Source organism: Taudactylus pleione, unplaced genomic scaffold (genome assembly GCF_031769625.1).
Source record: "Taudactylus pleione unplaced genomic scaffold, aTauple2 ptg000214l, whole genome shotgun sequence".
NCBI classification, from domain to species: domain Eukaryota; kingdom Metazoa; phylum Chordata; class Amphibia; order Anura; family Myobatrachidae; genus Taudactylus; species Taudactylus pleione.
Genome location: NW_028284616.1, coordinates 15194612 through 15216825, shown reverse-complemented (window position 1 = coordinate 15216825; position 22214 = coordinate 15194612). Strand labels below are relative to the sequence as shown.

The following is a 22214-nucleotide window of genomic DNA, read 5'->3' as shown; positions in this document are numbered from 1 at the left end:
ACTACCAAAAGATCTTGCTTCATTCTTAAAAGATGCCTATATTTGCTGATACTCTGATCTACAGGTTGAGTACATGATCCCGATGGTCACAATGCAGATAGAATACCGACAGCGGCATTCACACGGTCAAAATCTCAACAGATTTTGGCAAGTTTTCCGCTCCCACTCATAACCCACCACTTCGTAGCCTAACCCTAATCATCCACTCCAGCAGCCTAACCCTAACCCTCCCCTAGTGCCTAACCCCGGCCGGTACAGTGAAACTGCGAATGGCTCATTAAATCAGTTATCAGTCAGAATCTGTCGGGATTGTGACCATCTGCATTCTGACTGTCGGGATCCGGACTACATCCCAAGAACTACTATTCTAACTGTTCACATTGCTGTTCTTTATTGAACCCAGCTCTGCCTGCTGCCATGCACTACTTATTACTCCAGAGTAATAAGTCAGGAGGAAACAGCCAGTCAACAAAAGGTGCTGAAGCAGCTATGCACAACACTCAGAGGTAGGTTCCAGGTGACAAAAGGAGCGTGGCGGTGGCAGTGACTAGTCTCTTACAATTGGTGCACAGATGACACTGTTGGTGGCTCATTTGCACCAGTAGGACTGGTAATATCAGCAGGCTATGGATCTTTCCCCAGACAGGGTGGCCTATCCTGTCGCAAATTGAACATTATAAAACAGACTGACCCCCTACAAGATTTTAAGTAAACAATGTAATGAAAAGTAAATCTAGTTTTCTTCGATCGCCCTTGTTTCAGTGTCAACAATGGACATACCAAAGAATACTGAACATAGAGAATGAGTGAGAACAAAAACTTAGAATTGTAGGAACATTAGATACTTCCCAAAAACTGAAGACCAAGCTACCACAAATACCAGATGGAACATTGTTATTTATAAGTTGACAATTCTACATCGAAGGACAGACCCCAATACATAAACTGCCAATATTTAAAAAACTACATGCCACTATAAAAATAAAACTAAGTATACACGAATTGAGAGTTATACAGACAGTTTAGATGTTAAAACTTTGATAACTATTAAATATTTTAAATTGACCTTGAATCCTTGTAATTGACCAAACAAGATACCGGTCATAGAAAGTCTTTTCAATCTTGTTGAAGAACACTGTATTGAAAATTTTCCTGACAGGGTGCAATAGATGACTAATTTGTAGTGAATAAAAACCTACTATAAAGGGATAATTCTAGAATCCTGCGTTTGAGGTGATACTTTTAACAGCGTTTGAGGTGATACTTTTGGACCTGCTTGCATGGTGGTTGTACTGACCAGAGTGGAGTGCCAACTCAAAGTCAGGCAGGTGCCATCGGAAAAGAATGAACTTCTACCAGTCTTCCTAGCAACCATGAAAAATATAAACTTGTGCCAAAATTCCATGGACACTTTTTGTACTCCCTGAAGAGCAAACGTGCTCATTTTGACCCCTAGTGTTCCACATTACACTGCAAGTTCTTTAACCAAATATGTATAGCCACTTTGCAAAGCAGTGTCCTAGAACTTGGAGCAATCAAACAATTCACGCTCTGACCATATTCCCTTGCTGTAGCATTAGTCCCATGCCCTTCTGGTACATGGTTAGTTAACAAAGAAGGCCAGTCAAAATATGAGCTCACTGACAACGATTGAAAGGATATCTTTACCAAATCCGACTCATAGCAGTTTTGAATGACAAAAAAAGATACAGAGACCAGGCAATTTAATGGACACCTAAAAATAATCTGTGTTGAAGAATTTGGTAACAAGTAAATTAAACTTCTTCAAAAGTTATAGCCATAAGTTCCAGCGGTTGTATGCACTGCTAGCCGCTGGAATAGTCTTCTGTTGCCTTTGCAAATTTACAACCAGCTTCTGCACTCTCTGGTCTACAAGGGACACTTTCCCCAGTTATGAATGGAAAACCTCTGAAACAAAGCAGTCAATGAGTTTTATCATTCACAAAGAGTGATAAAACTCATTGCGTATGATAAATTGGCAGTTGGGAGTTGATTGGCTGGAGCACCATTTATCATATGCAACAAATTTTATCACTCATTGTGAATGATTAAAACTTGTGATAAATAAGGCACATAGGAACTCTAAACTACCCATCTGGACTGTTGTATGACTTTAATGTAAAATCTGTGCGTGCTTTTAGGAGCAGGCCATTAAGATGAGGAGTGAGTGATACTGATTAAGAAGACTACCATTATAAATGCCAGAGACGTCTTGACAAAATAGCAATGTCCTGAATTGGTAGTGGTTAGACTGACTGAATCTGAGGAATTTTTGAGGCATAGACAAGAGGGAAAACTCGTTAAAGCTTATCACAAATGTAAACACATCAACAGACTGAATTACAAAAACTGCAGATTGGTAAAAGCTTTCAGATACTTCACTGGTCTGAAAGACTGGTCCTCCACAGGCGAAATAAACTAATTTATGTCAAATTTTAAAAAATGTGGACACTGTCCTAGTTGCCAAAGAGATTTTCCAGTCTGAACAACTATAGTCCTTTAGATGTGAATTGTTCTCATTCACTGACTAGTCTTTCGTTAGGCATCTCATAATGCCGTCTGGCTGTAAAAAAAAATTCTGGGGAGAACATGGTAGCTTCACAAATGACTGTTTTCCATTACATAAAATGAAGACTGGGATCCACATGCACCAATATAAAAACAACTAATTGACAGGATTTTAAACGGTAGGAACAAACTTGGTTTATTCACGCTCTCTCATTACACTAGTCATGCATACACACTTACAAGAGTATACTCTCTCTTAGGTTTCCTCTGCTCAGATGTCGATAAGAACTTTGGGGTAAGTTTTTGCATTGTTTTATCTGAGGGGAAAAAAAAGAAAGACTCCATATGTAAAAGGAATGATATAGATAAAAGATAAATAGATATAAAACAGATGTTTATCAACAGTACAAAATGTTGTTATATTATGAATGGCTGAAGAAAAGGAGAGTTATGGTAAAACTTACCCTTGTTAACTCTCTTTCTTCGAAGTCCATAGGGTCCACAGGGAGACAATGGGGTGTAGGTGGTACTTGGAGGACCGGACACCAACAGCAAAGCTTTTTTCAATCCCAGGATGCTCCGGTCGTTCCCCCTCTACCAAGCCCACAGCCTGAAGGCAACTCAGTTTTGTTAACAAGCCCAAGGTAGGAGCAGGATAGGAGAGAAGGAAGACTGGTACACTGATGAATCACACTCTCACACAGAGAAGGAAACAAGTGACCAAGAGAAGAAACCCATAGAAGCCAGGTGCGTTAGGGTGGGTAAATTTTACCATAACTCTCCTTTTCTTATTCAGGGTCCATAGGGCTCCACATGGAGACAATGGGGATGTCCCAAAGCAGTTGTTCAAGGGTGGGGACGCTTCTGAGCTGAGAGGTGAACCCACCACCCGAAGGAAGAATCCCGAGAGGCAAATGTTTCAAAGGCATAGAACCTAAGAAAGGTGTGGACAGAAGACCACGTGGCCGCCTTGCATAGTTGTTCGACAGACGCGCCACGGCGGGCTGCCCACGAGGGACCCACAGAGCGAGTAGAATGAGCAGATATTGTAGCCGGCACAAGAAGGCCAGTCTGCGTGTAAGCCTGTGAGATAGTCATGCAAAGCCATCTGGCCAGAGTCTGTTTGTTAGCTGGCCATACCTTCTTGAGGAATGTATATATCCATATAGGACAAAGAGGGAGTCCGATTTCCTGATGGAACTAGTACGGTCAATGTAGATCTTCAGAGCATGTACCACATCCAAAGAGGCCTCACCTGCTGAGAGGTCTGGTGATTGAAAGGCCGGAACCACAATTTCCTCATTGAGGTGGAAACGAGAGACCACCTTGGGAAGGAAGCCAAGGCGCGTTCGAAGAACAGCCCTAACCGGATGAAAGATTAGAAATGGGGAGCGACAGGGCAGATGCTATAGCCAGAAAGAGGGCCTGATTCAGCGCCATTCGCTAGATGCGCTCGCTCGCTCCCAGCGTATGCAAATCCAGCGCACACCCAGCAAGGCAGGCGATCGCTCGGCAAGGCATTAGCACGCCCACTATGTCTTGGCGAGCGATCACTTTGTGTATGCAGACGCCCACCAGCCATTCATAAGACGCCCACTTGCGCACGTCATTTCCAGGAAGTGCATGAAATCACTGGTACATCGAGCACCATCGGATGTGCTCGCAGCGCTTGAGATTAACTATACCTGGCCGCAAGTACTGCGATCCCTTCAGTGTGAAATACAAAAAAGGTGACATGTACAATGACGCTGCCTGTTAATTATGCACGCCTATGAAACGGCATTGAAACACACAGGCACACCTGCGTTTGTACCTCCACTCCCCCGTTTCTAGTGGCCTGTCCCTGCTACCACCCACAAACGGCCTCTCATGTCACTCATTCAACTGGTATATAATAATGAATCATGCGCTCCCAGTGATAAGCAGCTTTTTTTTAAATGGCCAGATCACTGGCCATGTAAGGGTTAATGTATGCTAAAGAAGCGCTTGTATAGTGGATAGTGCTTAAATGTAATACCAGCAATAGTGAAACATACACACAATAACACTCAATACATATAACGTAGATAAATGTTTAAGCGCTTTCAGTGAAAAATGAAGTGTCCTGAAAAGGTTTCCCCATTAAGACGTGGGCGCTGGATACCAGGGTAAGTGGGATAAACTGACCCTACCTGTGATTTTACATTCGCATTAATTGGCTTATTATTAAACCAATTATAACTGCACACTACTTTTAAACAGATTTTATTAATAAAATTCATTTATCATTTTTATTGTATACACATATTAAAGAAATGCACACTTTTAGATTGCCCAGCTTTTTATCCCGTTATCCGGCTAAATATGCGGGATTGAGACATGTCTGATTGACATAATTAACCAGCCAATTACCAGGCTAGCACAAGGATAAAAGGTGAACAAGGGCTTCACAGCAACACCTTGATTAAGTCCTACCGGATGAAACGCGTTGGTGTTTAGACTACCCCTGACGTCACTATTCCAGTGAGCGTGAATTCCTCTCCATGAGAGCGGCAGATTTCCACCAGGCAGAAGAGTGCAGAAAGACGCTGCTCCGGCGAGCCACTGATATTACAAGCGGCAGACGGAATTGTCATACAGCTGATTATACTGCAGCCGCCTGGACACAGCCAGCCCCCGCACGGAGAAGATCTTACACAGGGAAAGGTAGGGTCAGTTTGTCCCACTTACCCTGGTATCCAGCGCCCACGTCTTAATGGGGAAACCTTTTCAGGACACTTAATTTTTCACTGAAAGCGCTTAAACATTTATCTACGTTATATGTATTGAGTGTTATTGTGTGTATGTTTCACTATTGCTGGTATTACATTTAAGCACTATCCACTATACAAGCGCTCACGAAAGCTAATATCCTTCACTGTACGCAAATGTTTTTTAAATTTATCTGGTATTACCAGAAGCCTAGGATGAGTCGATCTCGCACCTATTTACCGAAGACCAAGGGAGGACTTAGTGTTCCCCATGTTGCTGCATTTGCAAAATCTGCTTTGTTTCGCTACGTGGCCGATTGGCTACTACATACTGAACACTATACTAATTTAGAAGAGGCCTTATTCTACCCATATGCCCCGGCAGCCTTGTTACATACTGCGACAACACAACTCCCGTTCATCATCCGTTCTAATATTCTATTTTGGGATACTTATAAAGCATGGTCAGTGTTAACATACATTTAAATCCTCTTCTCCTTACCTACCTTTTTTGGGTAACCCAACCTTTCCTGCTTCTCTTACTAATCACCTGTTCAAATTTTGGTGCCAAAGAGGTTTATTAAGAGTGTCTATTAAGGATGTATTTGACCCAGGGGAACATATCCTATCATTTACACAGTTGCAAGATAAATTTGGTCTTCCTCGTTCTCATTTCTTCACGTTTTTACAAGCACGTCATTATGTCCAATTGCTAGACAACCACTTATGGAAAGTGGACACCCCAGATGTTTTATCTCAAACACTTTCCTCCTGCAGTTTAATTACATTTAGAAAATGTCATCTATACCCTCACTTGCAAAATTAGAGATTGTTTTGCCTAATCTTAAATCAGCACGATTACAAGAGATTAATCTTAGGATATTGAATCGTACCTATAAAAGCACTTTGTGCCCTCGGGTACTGGGAATTGTGTCAAATGTGGCCACTCCAATGCCTCTTTATCCCACAACTTATGGTATTGTGGAAAGGTTTTGGAACAAACTTTTATACTTCTTAAACCCCACAGTGAAACTAAAATTATCTAAGAGTGCTACTGTTTTTCTTTTAGTCGATTTCTCCACCTGGGAGGCAGAATCCTCTTTAGGTCCTCACAATTTTCTCACACGTTAAGTGAATGGAAGATCTCTGTACTAGACGTTCTTTATTGTGAAAGGCGCATGGGTACTTTCAGTATTGAAAAAGGAGTCTTGGCCTTCACCAAAAAGTGGGGAATGCATATTGAGTGTCTGCCAAATCAGACACAGACTAATATCTGGAAGGTTTTTGAACATACGGAGTGGTTTCTGTTTCGACAGTTCACTTAATGCGCTCTCTACATTTTTATTTTGCTAATCAGATCATTTTGTTTTACAATAAATTGTTACTGTCTAGTGGTTGGACATCTATTTCAGCTTGATATGTATCTGAATACGCCTCCTCATCTTGCTGTGTTCTGAATTTTGTTATACTTTTTGGTCTATTTAAGCTATTCCTCTAATCACCTTTTAGTTGATTCTCATCGCGACATGGGTAAATTATATATTGCGCTACATTGCTGTTTTGATATTTTCATTTGTTTACTTGTATATGATACTTAGGTACCTCAGTATATTTGACGTATGTGTTTGTTCTGTTAAATCTCTCACATCTTAAGAAAAATGTATCCACATTTGTAACATTTTCTGTTTATATTCTTTTATCTATGTAATTGTAAAATATAAAATTATAACAGCAATTTCTATATCTGTTTTCTGTCAAGAAATAATGTGGGCAACTGCTCAAATATTATATTGTATTGTATTTCATTCTTGATATGAATAATGTACATTTTATTTTACTGTTCAATAAACAGATTTAAAAAAAAAAAAAAAAAACTGAGCGAACTCCACCATGTCGAAGGTGGACACCATGAATCCCAAGGTCTGCACTGCAGAGTTAATTGACACTCGGCGACTGTGGAGTAATCTGTGCACTCGGTGCTGTAATACAGAGATTTTGTCTGCTGTCAGGAAGATTCTCTGAGCCTATGAGTCCAGGAATGCTCCCAGATGTACCACTCTTTGAGAAGGGGTCAGGGAAGGCTTTTTCCAGTTGATCAGCCAACCGTGTGTTTGTAGAAAGGCAATGGTTACCTGTAGATGGCGGTGAATAATTTCTGGGGAGCTTGCTAAGAGCCAGAGATCATCCAAGTATGGGAGCAGTCTGATCCCCTGACGACAAAGGTAGGCCGCCATAACTGTCATGATCTTGGTAAAGACCAGAGGAGCTGTAAAACGCCCAAAAGGAAGTGCTTGAAATTGGTAATGTTGCTGCAGGACAGCAAACCGGAGATTCTGCTGCTGAGAAGGCGCTATAGGTGTAAGCGTCCCGAATGTCCAGAGACACCATAAAGTCCCCAGGCTCCATAAACTAGGACAATAGAGCGGAGGGTTTCCATACAAAACCTGGGCATGCTGATAAACTTGTTCACAGACTTGAGGTTGAGGATAGGCCGATGAGACCCGTTGGGCTTCTCAACCAAGAAAAGGGTAGAATAATAGCCCTTCCCTCTCTGTGTTGAAGGGACCTGAATTATTACCCTCGAGAGCAGTAATAACTGAATGGCCTTCTGGAGGGCCTTTGCAAAAGAACTGCTGGGGGGGGCTGCCTCAGGAATGAGAGGGCGTATCTGTGGGAGACCACTTCTTTTACCCAGAGGCCTGAGGTGGTCTGACGCCAGAACTGGGCGAACTGAAAAAGTCAGCCTCTCACCCTGGGAGCCTCCAGGGAGAGGCCCGCCCCGTCAGGCTTGTCCTCAGATTTGGTAGGTGGACATCTTGTAGCCCAGGTCCTAGGCTTGGAGGCCTTAGAGGATGCCGACTGCTGTAGAAAGGACTGACCTTTAGCTATGACATCCGAGGTTTCGTAGCAGATGCAGCGGGTAAGAATGCAGTCTTGGAAGCTGACAAGGTAGTCACAATCTTGTCCAATTCTGGGCAAATCAGGATCCCCCCAGAATAGGCAGAGACTCCAAAGCCTTTTTAGAGTTCAAATCTGCCTTCCATGAGCGAAGCCAAACAATATGGCAGGCTACCACAGAAGTAGCAGATGCTTTGGAATCTAGAAGACAAGTATCCAAAGCTGCCTCTCCTAAATAGGAGGCTGCATCTCTAATGTGAGATATGTAGGACAGCCGTTCCCTGGAAGCATCAGAGGGAAATGTATCTTCTAGGGCCTCTGCCCAACTCTCAATGGCTTTTGCCACTGGCAGGATGAGTAATAGCTCCAGTAAGAGAGTATATAGACTTCAGGCAAGCTTCCATCCTTCTATCCATAGTCTCCTTTAAGGAGGTTTCAGTGAGGATAGGTAAGGTAGCCTTCCTAACTAGGTGTGTCACGTGGGAATCCACTGCAGGGGGAACTTCCCATTTAGTGCAATCAGTAGCTGGAAGAGGGTAAAAGGAAATCAAGCGTTTAGGCAGCTGAAACTTTTTACTGGGCATATTCCATGCTTCACTCATATGATCAGATAGCTGGTCCAGTGAGGAAACTCTGTCAAAACTATCTTCTGTCGCTTAAATAGTGGCTCTTTTGCCCTAGGAGTTCTGCCTCTTCTATTTGAAGAATAGATTTTACAGCTCTCACAAGTGCAGATATATTTAATTTAGAGGGGGGCTCCTCCTCTCCCGAGGTGGAGTCAGGGAGGTCTGCGTCTTCTGCCTCCCCAGATGATAATTCAAAATCTGATAGCTGGGTGGACTGGGAAGATAACACAGCACGCTTAATAGGTTTACTAGGTAAGGGTCTTTCCTTTTGCAGCATTTGTTGAAAGACTGCAGAGGTAGCTGCCAGACTCTGCACTGAGGTAGAGAGTACCTCATGGGGGAGGCAAAGGATTCGCAGGGAGTACCTGCTGTGGCCATCCCATAGTTGGAGCTACCTCAGGGACTGCTAGATGGTCCACAATTTTTGCCAACACCTGTGAAAAAAAAGTCCAGGGGGGTCCGGAGGGGCAATGTGCCGTATAACAAGATGCACATAGACCATCTTGAATGAGATCCTCTGAAGCTAAGCCTGCTAAGTAGGACTTGCAAGACACCAGAGTGGGAGCAGCAGGCTGCTTGTTATTCTTGCCTTTGCTAGACATGGATAATTGTAGCACACAATCTGGCACAGCGCAGTGAGCAACTCAGATATACGTACAATATGGCACAGTGTAGTGTGAAACACAGTATGTGATAGTCGTCACAAATATAGGTAGATGTGAGGTACAATTAACCCCCTATAGCTCAGTATTCCAGGGTTATAATGAAAGAAAGGGAAAGGTATAAGCTGACAGTTGAGAAAAATAAACAGACAGCAGCGCTAGCACAAGTCACATACAATGCAGAGCATATAACTGCAGTAGGCACTAAATTCAACTACACAGACCGCAGTGATTGGTAGGAAATGGCGCTGTATAACCTGGCTCATAGAAGAGGTATACAGGGAGACCGGACCCAGCGTTTCCAGGGACCTGAGGCTGATGCAGAAAATGGTTGCCGTGAGTCTCTGAGGGGGCAGAGGGTGAGGGAGGAACAGCTCAGGGGCGGCAAGACCGCAGTGGAATGGCGCTCTGAGCTGGGGGAGAGGCCGCAGGGAGAGGGCCTTCTCCTCTATGCTGATATCAACCACCCTGTCCTTAGCGGTTTCCTGCGCCAGTATAGGTTATGCCCTGCGTGGTCTAGTAGAGACCCGGACAAACCGGTGTCCACATCAGTGCCTCTGGTCTGTCTCCTGAGACTGGAGGTAAGACTGCGCCTTACCTGTCCCCTTGAGTCCCGGCTGCAGTCTGGGGTCCGAGCAGCCCTGCTAGCTAGGTCCCCCCGGAGCCCCGCCGAGAGTACCTAGCTGAGGGCTGGAGTTGCGGAACCACGGAGGGGTGATGGAGCAGAAGTGCAGATGTCCAGAGGACTGTCTAGTGCTGCTTGTTCTATTATGAAAAAAATTAAATAAAAATAAATCATAAAAATAAAGCTTGGGCTGCTAAACAGTAGCCCCACTGTTCTAAAGGTGATCCAGCTCCTGCCGGACACCAACGAAATTGAGTTGCCTTCAGGCGGTGGGTGGGGTATAGGGGGAAGGACCGGGGCATCCTGGGAATGAAAAAAGCTTTGCTGTTGGTGTCCGGTCCTCCAAGTACCATCTATACCCCATTGTCTCAATATGGAGTCCTATGGACCCTGAAGAAGAAAGTAAAGATAGTAATTATGCTCCAAATCAAAGATGTGTTGCAGAAAGTAAGCAAGTATAATTTACATTTAATCTTGGTTATGAATAATATGGATCTTTAATAAATGTACATGTTTTAACATCTCTGGGGTTAAAGCCTCTAATGATATAGGAATTGCCAATTTATTTTGGGTTGGGTACAGGATGCTGGCGCTCGGGATCCTGGCAGTCATAATTCCGACGCTGGCATTCGGGCCAGGTTAGAATGCCAACGCCCCCAGGTAAGTAACCCTAACCTAACCCTACCCCTAACCCTCCCACCCTATTGACTAAACCTAACCTCCCCCCCAGTGCCTAAACCTAACCCTCCCTCCCCACAGACTAAACCTAACCCTCCCCCCTTAGTGCCTAACCCTAACCTTACCTTCGGGATTCTGGCACAGTTATTCTGACACGTGTCGGTATCCCGGCTCGGCATTCTGACCCCCGGAATCCCAGCAATTGGCATTCTGAATGCATCCCTTTATTTTGATACCATAAAAGAGCAAACAGTGCATTTTTTATAGATGATGCTAATGCTTACAAGGCATATGGTTCTCAACTTGGTAAACTAGACATTCTGTATGAGGGTTAAACATTGCATTTGACTCAGAAAATATGCACTCAATGCAAAACATGCTGTAGAATGCATACACAAAGATGCATGTTTGATGTTTGGTGGACATGAACATTAAAATTAAAGGGGGAAAAAAAGAATTCCCCCCACACTACTAGCTTTCAAAATGCATACGACTAGATTTAGATGCATTTTTTGTTATTTATCTGCTAATTAATTTTAGTGCGTACCCAATTTTAAGTGGGTTTAAAGTGCATCAGACAATAGGTGCAAAAAGCACAGTGTTCCTCAACAGCCAAACTGATGTAGTAGATAATGGTGTCAAAAGTAGCTTTATATGAAATGCAGTTCATATATCCAGCTTGCAAAAAATATGGATCCGTTTTACTCTAAACTGATTACATTGTCCTTCTTGCCATTTTTTAATACCAGTTTAAAATGGCTACTTATATGCATGCGACAAATGGACCTTTAAAATACATTTGTGTTACATAAATATGCACTCCACGAAGATGAATCAGTGTGACCAAGAGCCAACACATGATATCCATCCATCACTCTATGGAAGCAGTGCCGTTCTACTGAAAGCTACAGATGGCTTTGACGGATTGTTTTGCTTGCAGAGTTGCTGCAGGGAAAACTAGTTGAATTTTGATGAAGTCATGTTTAGTGTTATGCCTCAGGCGTGACTCTTTAGGGTATAGTCCTGCAACAGCCTTGGGGGCTGCTATTTCTTGGCTAGATGCGGCCGTGAAATAGCTTTGAGAGCTAAAGTAAGTTGGCTGGATGGGCCTGTGGGCCGTAAGATGAGAAGCGGCCTATGGGCTGTGCAGCAGCCTTGAGGGGTGGTATGCCTTGGCTAGCTGTAGCTGGTGGGCTGTAGGATATGAAGCGGCCTTTGGGCTGTGCAGCAGCCTTGAGGGCTGGTATGCCTTAGCTAGCTGTGGCCGGTGGGCCGTAGGATATGAAGCGGCATTTGAGCCATGCAGCAGCCTTGAGGGCTGAAGTAACTTGGCATGGTGTGGCAGATGAAGATGTGTTGTGATGAAGACACTGGCGTTCGTACATAAGATTGCATACGGAGGACGCTGTGGTGCCACGGGGCTGGCACAAGCAGCTGACGCTGTAGTACGGCCTGTGCCGCCAGGTTGACACAAGCAGCTGATGCTGTTCGCACCAACAGGATATAGATGCAGGAGCCAATCAGGACTAATCCCAGCATGGTGGTCAGGAGGTAGGTGAGCTTCAGCGAACGTTCGCCCGGCGTTCGCCTCGCACAGTATTCACAGGGCAGCGGCTTGTGACATTCAGTTAAGGAAGATACCACTAGAGAGGATTTTTGCACACACTGTTAAATACGATTCTCTAAATCCATTTGGGGAGCATTGGTAAGCTTGTAGTATCTCACCCCTGTATTGTAATAATTAAATAGATCCCAAAGTCAATTCTTTTTTTTCCACTCTGAATCTGGTCTGCTCTACCAAGATTTGTGATACAACCAGAAATCTCAGGTCTGGGTACACACATATAGATTTAGCTGTCCAATCTGTCTGGTGGGAAGGAAAATCTGGTAATGTATGGGAGCAAATGCCAATAGACATTTGCTCCCAAAAACTGGAAAACGTACCAGATTTTCCTTCCCACCAGACAGATTGGACAGATATATCTATAGGTGTGTACGCAAAAGAAAAGGAAAATTCCTTAAAGCCTTATTCCAAGCTGCTATTGTTAAGATTTCCGCCCACTAGTTCTTTGCATCCTTGTCTCTGATTGAATCTAGCTGCAGTTCATATGTGTCTCCTTCTGAAGAAGTTTTCTGGATCTGTGCTTCTAATTAGACCTGAGCTGCTGGGGACCCTACTGTCTGCATATTTTTGACAGTGACGGCATTCAGCGATACTCTCCTGGTTGTTATGCTCCAGCACTCTCTTGACATTGAATCCGGCTGCTTTCTGGTTGCTCATTCCTAGCATTGTATATGGATCCTCTCTGGTTTCTGATTCTCAGCTAATAATACGATTCCTGAGACCTGATCTATTGGCTCTTAAAAAATTATCTCCTACCTCAGAATCCTGGCTGTGGACTGAGTGAAACTAGATACGGACATTACAGTGAACAGACTCCATGATACATGCTACATACAGGTAAGAGCATTACGCAGCTCTTTTATAGTGCACTGAGGGGTTTTGAGCCCGTCTCAGTAGCAGTAACTCATCATTCTTGCTTGAAACTATTCTATTGTATTTGTTCTAATGTGTATACTGAAACACCAGAATGTGTTTGTTCTTCACACTATGCAGAATACTTAGTTTTTGCAATAAGTAAGCTGTATTAATAACCATCACTACTGCATTGCCTAGGTTACATAATAAGCATTGCCATAGCGTACCTTCCACTGCCTGTCTACTGTATACCTGCATTGCCTACAAGAAACTTTGTATACTTTGATATGTATATGCAGAGACTAGCAATTGCTGATATTTATTAATCAACTGTGAGAAAACAAATAATTTCCCTTACTTTCAATTACACCTTGTTATCGGTTTGAGAACCCCAACGTTTGGCCATTGACTTTTCACAGACCTCATCCACTATCTCCTTATCAGACCTCTTCCACAACACCCCCTCACCACTAGCATGGTTCCCCAGTCTCATGAGCTGCACATAGAGTATGTGGTTAAGAATATTCACATGGTAATTGAGGCTGGCTCTTTGAATTTGTGAAAATTCAAAAGCTAAATAAAATCAATACGTACCTTGACAGAACACAATAGATAAAAAAGGGTAGACCACGACACTAGAAAAAAATGACTATAGGGACCTAGCATCCTAGTTAAATAAAGGTCAATACAGTACTCAAGATTTATAAAACAGTAAAAGGACTAGAGCAAATAGTGTCCCATACCCAGAGCTGAGAATGGAGCAACAGCTTCTCGCACCACTAGCCTGGGAATGAGGAGGAATTGCTAATAGGGAAATATCCCTTCCCCCTTGTGGCCCAGACCAAGCATGGTGCCTCGCCAAGGAACAGATTCTCTTAAAGTAGATTATGTAGCCCCAGTTAATAACATTTGCCTAGTCACATTTTTGTCAACATTTTGAAAAACATCCTTCGGGTTTGTCTGGGCTGACCACAGCCTTTATCTACACAGAAAAGACTGGCTAGTTTTTTTTCTTAACTGTCCTCTGTCACCATATCTCACAGGTGACTGCGCACCCCTCTGAGAAGCAGAGATCGAGGATGAAAAGAAGCGCCTTAGTGGCTCTTATTCCTGCTCTCCCTATAGCGTTGTTCTATCCCACACACACCACTAGTGCCATCATTGCAAATAAAATAAATAAAAACAAATAAAGCAGACTGAGAAGCCCAAAATAAAAGTGCCCTAGGCACTGAGAAACTAAACTGAGCAACTACCGATGTAGGGGTACAGTAGAGAGAAGATGGTATAAAAAAGTGTTTGCGATTTACATTTAGCGCCTACAACAGCACTGTCGCCCTCCATTCCCAAGGGATGAAGGAGAAACAGATGTTCATCCAATGGAAAAACACGGTTTCAAGCTGCTGTCTTTCAAAGAGATAGACATAATAGAACAGTACTTACACATTAAAAATATAAAATAGTATTATGGCCCGCTCACCATTAATAACAGAGAAGTCTAGCTCTGGGCGAGCAATCTTATGTCCATCTAATAAGGTAGACTGCAAGTCATCCTTCCAAAAGAGGCTCCCATCTGCTACATTAGATGGCACTGTAATGAAAGACATTTTTTACACTTTACAAGGACATCCTAAATCACAGTATCTATAAAATTACCTCATACTAGAGCTCTAGCACTTGTCTACAAAATTTCAAATACAAACAAGGTTCAAGTTCAAAACATAAAAGGTCTCTGAGGGAAATGGGATTACCAGGAGCTTTCTGCCTCTGTGGCAGTGCAGACCTGCGAGTGGGAGTGCTGCTTCCTCCCCTCTCCTGGACTTTTCCAGCTGAAGAGACCGTTGTATTTGCCACATTTTGTTTCTGAAAAAAAATGTATAAAAAATAAGGTTCTACTCGCTCTGATAAAGTACATATGGGCCCTGTCAGCAAAATGTCTAACGAACTACATAAGTGTATATATGAGAGAGATAATTAACTAAGGCTCCCATAATAATCCCTGCTGAAGATCAAAATCAGTAGTGTTTCAGTAAGGGAATGAACCTCTTATAGCAAACCTGCCTCAACATCATAGTTACAATTTTCTGAACATATTATTGAAGAAATGTACTTCAAAACAAAAGTCTTTTTCTTTTTGGGTTGGGGGGTTGAGTGGATTTTAATAATACCCCTTTTCCACCACTGCAAAAACCCAGGTTATTGCTGCCCGTGTCAACCTGGTTCGCAGCTCAATGGAACCTGCTCCTAGAAAAAAGATCCCTGTTCGACTGACCCAGCATTTCTTCCCATGCCATGTTTTACTCGTGAAAGACCCAGTAACCCTACAGTGGAAACTGTTTCTACACGGGTTGTCTGATCATGAGTAACCGCAAAAGCCGCTGATTGAACCTTCTTGGGCGCTGGTTGGTGATGTCATCAGCCCGAGACCCTGAGAGGAGAGGAGTCCACGCTGGGAGAGGCTGTGTTTTGAAGAGCATTGCGGCAATGTTGTGAGCAATCCCCACCCCTCCCTTTCCTACCCATGTGTGACCTCATCTATGTGAGCATGAAAAAGTCAATTTTTAATGACATCAACAAGTTTTAAAGGCTGACCCGGGTTCAGTGTACACGGGGCCGACCCAGGAAAAACCTGGGTCGAGGGTGCAGTGGAAACTGGGTCTGAGCCAGTGTCTGGAGCTATTTAATTGTAAACCCACTTAAGTCGGGAGATGCAGTTTACTGTGACTAATGCCCTGGGCTTAGTTGTAGTAAATTGCAATTTCCGACCTAAGCGCCAGGCGTATTACTGTTAGCGCACACAAGACACTAGCTAGCTCAGATTTCTGCACGCACTCTCCTAGGCGCAGGATTACAGCAATTGAATAACTGAAGACAGTCATCCCAGGAGCTACTGTACATCCACACACGTCTAATTGAATTTCCCCAATGTATATTTTAAACCACAGTGTCTGTACTAAAATATTAAATGCTAGTTAAACTATTCCTAAATTGATCCATCCAATAGAACAATGGGGGATATTCAATTAGCCGCGATAACCCGTTTTTTTGGTGAAAATTTTTCACTTGTGTAAACTTTTCTCCAAAAATGGTTATCGTGCTATCCAATTAGCTGCCGTTTTCGCAGGTCCAAAGTCTTCCATAGCAAATTAGTTTTCACCATCTCTGAGTAGGTGAAAAGTTGTGCAAAATCCCCATTTTTGGTCTAAAATGTCAGGATTTGGTGCAGAGCCCCTGGGAAACCCCCCCTTAATGACTATTTAAGCAAAAATATATATTTTTAATTAACGTATTTGGGCCAATAATATGTCATTTTTGGGGTGAAAAAGTAAAAAGTGCCGGAAAATGAGTTCAAAGTAGTGGGTTAGGTATTTTGGGGGGCTGTATGGATGGGACAGCTGTTTTAAACATTGCATTGCAGCATGCGTATTTTTTAAAAAAATTTAAAACTGCCTTAAAATGACTAAAAAATATATTTACCCCCCTAATTTAACTAGAGCATTACCTTTGGCCAAAAATGTATTTCTATCTTTTTTTACAGTTATAGAAAAATGCATATAACAGCCATTTGACACTATTTAAAAATTCCAAACCCTTTGATTATGGCCAATAAAAGACTTTTATACTGCTACCCAATATTAGTTTACCTTTTTTTTGGGAATAGGCTGATTTCCCCATTTTCACCTGTACTTTTCGCCTGTCATCCCTGCAAGAATTATCGTGCGAATGTGTTATAGCTGGCTTTGTAATTGGATTGCACGATAAACGGGAGCGCGCATACATGCAATAAGCGGCAAATTTGTGCGATGTGTCCAAAAAGTTTTTGCCAGAGAAAACTTATCGTTATCGCGGCTAATTGGATACCCCCCAATGTCTGTCATTTTTTTTGTATGAAATGGGCTAAAAAGAGAAAAATTTTACCTTTGCAACCTTAGGCTTGTCATACTGCATGTAACGAGATTTAACCACCGTTGTTACTGTAAAGACAGAATGAAATCATATGAAGAGAATAAATCATTTGATGTAGTCAAAGTGCTGTAAGTAAACCACCTCAAGACCAAGACAATTTGGAATCCATGACCTACTAACCATGATCATGGTCATGGTCATGGGTCTGAACTAACCACTGGGACACAATTATAAGTTATTGTATATTAAATAAATTCTCATAATATACCTGAAATACTCCAGTTCAATAAGTATGAACATAAACTTAATAAATCTGTAATATATATATGGACAATGTGTTCGAGTCAGAGCGCCTTAAAGTGCTGTATATATATAAAAACTAAGTGTATAAGACCTCTTACTAGGGTCTAATACACAAATAGATCTAGACCATAAATGTATATAAAAATAAAAAGCATATTTAATAATGACAACAGACATAAAAACATAAATAAAAAAACATGAGCATAATAAATGACAATAATAAATTGATGAAATAGATAAAGTGCATGTGAATAAATAAGAGGCTTATCTTATTTCATGTATAGAGGAAGATAAAGTCAGGTAGGGTACAGGCTCCCAACGCGTTTCGTCACCAGCGGACTTCTTCAAGGGGATAATGTTTATAAGTGGGATGTAGCTGTATTTATACCCAAAATAACCAAAGCAATTTACTGCATGTGAGTGCAATCGTGACCACTTCCTGTGATGTCACTTCCGGTGTAAACAGAGGGCGTCCTAACAATTGATATTTTAACAGTATTTCCATCAGATATCCATCAGAAGCCTCGTATGTATGAGAGGAGAAAAAAAATGGGAGTGTATCAGGGTGAGGTAATAATTTATATAAAACAAAAGTCCCGAATCTTTGTTTTTAGCTTATTGTGCCCCACTTCCTGTCTGGATGTCTTCTTATCGGCATCATCTCCGTTTTCCATCAGGTAGTATGCTGGAACGACTGTATGTGTCCACATGCTCAATCTTTGTTTGTCCGTCTTGGACATCCTGTCTCATTTATTGGAACGCGGAAATGGTCGAGGTGGACCGCAGTGCGAGTCACGTCCTGTCTTTTGGAACGCGGAAGTATGGATATGGAGCACATTTCATCAGCCATCTTATGGGACCCAGATATGGTGGTCGGACGCAGTTTTTTCTGCCATCTTTTTGGACTCTTTAATGAATGTCTCTCTCTCTTTAGCGATTAGCTGTAGAATAAATGGCACTAGAAAAATATAAATTGTATGGTTTTATTGCATATTGCTCAGTAAATTTGATGAAATGCGCTCCATTTTTCAAGCAGAAGCTAGGGTCCAAGACACCAGCCGACACAGACGTGGTGTATCCTCCCCACTCGTAGTGATCCGAGAAGGAAGGAAGACAAGCATTGTGAGTACGGGACATTAGTTGGTTTAGTGTGCCGTATCCCCCGCTACTGTCGCTCAGAAGCAGAGAGGTGAGAGGCACTGCAGGCCTCCCTAACAGCTGCAACCAAGTAATTTAACACACTTGCCAGCATTTAAAGATAACATTTTGCTATTTGGGAAACTCTGTGATATTGAAAAACCAGCTGGTGAGCATAGAAAGGTTTAGATCTTAACCTTCTAAGCACTATTGGAGGATTAACATGAAGAGACATTGTATCGGATTGCAACAACCAGCTGGGGAGCATACAAGTATCAATTTTGTCTTTACCTTTTATAATCCAGATTGATTACTGGTTATGCTGGCCATACACGCTACAATTATCGGGGCGATCCGCCCGATATCGGCGGATCGCCCCGATAATTGTAGCGTGTGGGGGGGCGACCGAGGGTTAAATATTGCTCGGTCGGGGATGCCGGATTGTCCAGCATGCCCGTCCGATTAAATATTTCCCGGTAAACTGCCAGCTGCATCGGGCAGTGTATGCCCAGCCGCGGCCGACAGACAGACATTTCCTGTGTTCCTTCCTACGGAAGGTACAGGGAAATTTCTCCCCCCCCGGGGGCGGAGCGCGGATGTCGGGCTGATACACTGTGAGAGAAATCTCACAGTGTATGCCGCGGACATCTGTGGCTGGCAGGCTGCCAGATAAAATGTCTGTCGGTCTGACAGGCATTTTATCTGGCCGTGTATGCCCAGCATTAGATGTTGAGCTATCCTAGATATCTAGGATTACAGCAATTGGAATTAAGCAATGTAGAGAACTTTATTTATGTATCAACTAGATTATTGTAAATAAATATATTTTTAAAGGACGCTTTTGTGTCAAACATATATATTACTATTTGGAAATTATATATTTTGACATTTGCGCAGTTCACTAGGGGGTCTTTTTTATATGTGGTTATTTTATGCCAGAAGAGTAACTGGCTGTATGAACTAGCAGCAGTGTCAAACATAACGATATACAGTGCCTTGCAAAAGTATTCACCCCCCTTGGCTTTTTACCTTTTTTGTTACATTACAACCTGTAATTTATTTATTTTTTTAATCTGAATTTTTTGTGATGGATTTGTACAAAATAGTCTAATTTGGTGAAGTGAAATGAGAAAAATATATATAAAAAAAGAATCTTTTATAAATAACATTTTGAAAATGGCATGTGCATATGTAATCACCCCCTTTGCTATGAAGCCCCCTCAAAAGTTCTGGTGCTACCAATTACCTTCAGAAGTCACACAATTAGTGAAATGAGGTCCACCTGTGTGAAATCTAAGTGTCACATGATCTGTCAGTTTAAACACACCTTTTCTGAAAGGCCCCAGAGGCTGCAACACCACTAAGCAAGAGGCATCACACCATGAAGACCAAGGAGCTCTCCAAACAAGTCAGGGACAAAGTTGTTGAGAAGTACAATTCTGGGTTGGGCTATAAAAAAATATCCAAATCTTTGATGATCCCCCAGAGCATCATCAAATCCATCATCATCAAATGGAAAGAACATGGTACCACAACAAACCTGCCAAGAGAGGGCCGCCCACCAAAACTGACAGACTGTGCAAGGAGGGCATTAATCAGAGATGCAGCACAGAGAGCAAAGGTAACCCTGAAGGAGCTGCAGAGTTCCACAGCAGAGACTGGTGTATCTGTGCATGTGACCACAATAAGCCGTAAACTCCATAGAGCTGGGCTTTATGGAAAAGTGGCCAGAAAAAACAAGAGATATGGTAAGAACTTACCTTTGTTATCTCTGTTTCTACGAAGTCCATAGGGTCCACAGGGTGACCTTGGGGTATTGCTGGATCCTCGGGCACCACGGAGTTAAAGCTTTCAGCTGCTCCCAGGATGCACTTGGGTCCAACCTCCCCTATACCCCACCCCCGAGCCACAGGCACCTCAGTTGGTAAGCAGCCCAGGCCGGAGGAGGAGACGAAACAGAGAGAAGGAAGACTGGAACACACAAGAACCATACTCACAGAAATGGGAGACGGAAAACCGGTGACCAGTCACACAGCCCATATGAAGCCAGGTGCGTCAGGGCGGGTACCCTGTGGACCCTATGGACTTCGTAGAAACAGAGATAACAAAGGTAAGTTCTTACCATATCTCTTGTTTTCTACTTCAGGGTCCATAGGGGTCCACAGGGTGACCTTGGGGATGTCCCAAAGCAGTCCAACTAAGGGCGGGGACGCTCCTGTGCTGATAGGAGAACCCGGCGCCCAAAGGATGCATCCTGAGAGGCAAAGGTGTCAAACGCATAGAACCTCAAAAAGGTCTGAATGGAAGACCAGGTGGCCGCCTTACAGAGCTGAACAGCAGAGGCGCCACGGCTAGCAGCCCAAGAAGGGCCCACGGACCGAGTGGAATGAGCCTTAACCGAGGCTGGAACAGGTAAACCCTCCTGCATATAAGCCTCAATAATAACAGAACGAAGCCAACGGGCTAGAGTCTGTTTGTTGGCAGGCCAACCCCTCTTGTGAAAACCAAAGAGGATAAACAAAGAATCCGACTTCCTCACAGAACTAGTCCGGTCCACATAAACCTAGAGTGCACGGACAACGTCTAAGGAAGTCTCCCCAGCCGAAAGATCAGGCGACTGAAAGGCTGGTACAACAATTTCCTGATTAATTTGGAACCTGGAAACCACCTTAGGCAGGAAATCAGGACGAGTGCGAAGCACCGCTCTGTCCTGATGAAAAATCAGAAAAGGGGGACGACAAGAAAGCGCCCCCAAATCTGAAACCCTCCTGGCAGAAGCAATTGCCAAGAGGAAAACAGTCTTAAAAGTTAGCCACTTGAGCTCCACTGACTCCAAGGGCTCAAAAGGCGGACCCTGTAAGGCCTGAAGAACCACCGCCAAATCCCACGGGGCCACAGGTGGCACAAAGGGAGGCTGGATTCTTAAAACTCCCTGGAAAAAGGTGTGTACGTTCGGCATAGCAGCGATCCTGCGCTGGAACCACACCGACAGAGCAGACACGTGCACCTTGAGTGAGGAAAGACGTAATCCTAAGTCCAAACCCGACTGAAGGAAAGCCAAAATACGCGAAACCCGGAACACCTGGGGATCATATTTTCTGGCCTCGCACCACTGAAAGTAAGTGTGCCACACTCTGTGATAGATCCTCGCGGAAGCAGGCTTGCGCGCCCTCAGCATGGTGGTAATAACGGAGCTAGAAAAGCCCCGAGATCTCAGGACGGCTGTCTCAAGAGCCACGCCGTCAAAGATAGTCGACCCAGATCCGGGTGAAAACAGGGCCCCTGAGACAACAGGTCCCGCCGTTGAGGTAGGAGGAACGGAGCGTCGATGGACAAGCTCCGCAGATCGGAGTACCACGGCCTTCTGGGCCACCAGAATCAGTGTGCCTCCGTCCTGTTTGAACTTGCGCAGGACCCGAGGCAGCAGAGATATCGGAGGGAACAAGTAAGCCAGCTGAAACAGCCATCTCACCGACAGCGCGTCTATCAGACGTGCTCCTGCGTCCCTTGTCCTTGACCCGTACACGGGCAGCTTGTGATTGTGACGGGACGCCATCAGGTCCAGCTCTGGCAGCCCCCACTTGTCCACGAGTAGTTGGAATACCTCTGGATGAAGCGACCATTCCCCGGGATGCACGTCGTAAC

The 22214-nt window shown here is 43.6% G+C and overlaps 1 protein-coding gene across 2 annotated transcripts in view; it reads right to left on the bottom strand.

The window, feature by feature from the left end:
• Positions 1-22214, bottom strand: part of HAUS8 (HAUS augmin like complex subunit 8) — a 132981-nt gene that overhangs the window by 60335 nt on the left and 50432 nt on the right. For both annotated transcript variants that reach the window (XM_088478564.1, XM_088478563.1), the window contains exons 3-6: positions 17142-17197; positions 14975-15086; positions 14704-14814; positions 2770-2846 (exon numbers count right to left, since the gene is read on the bottom strand). In XM_088478564.1, coding sequence (XP_088334690.1) covers positions 2770-2846; positions 14704-14814; positions 14975-15086; positions 17142-17197 — 356 coding nt within the window. The remainder of the gene's footprint in view (positions 1-2769; positions 2847-14703; positions 14815-14974; positions 15087-17141; positions 17198-22214) is intronic.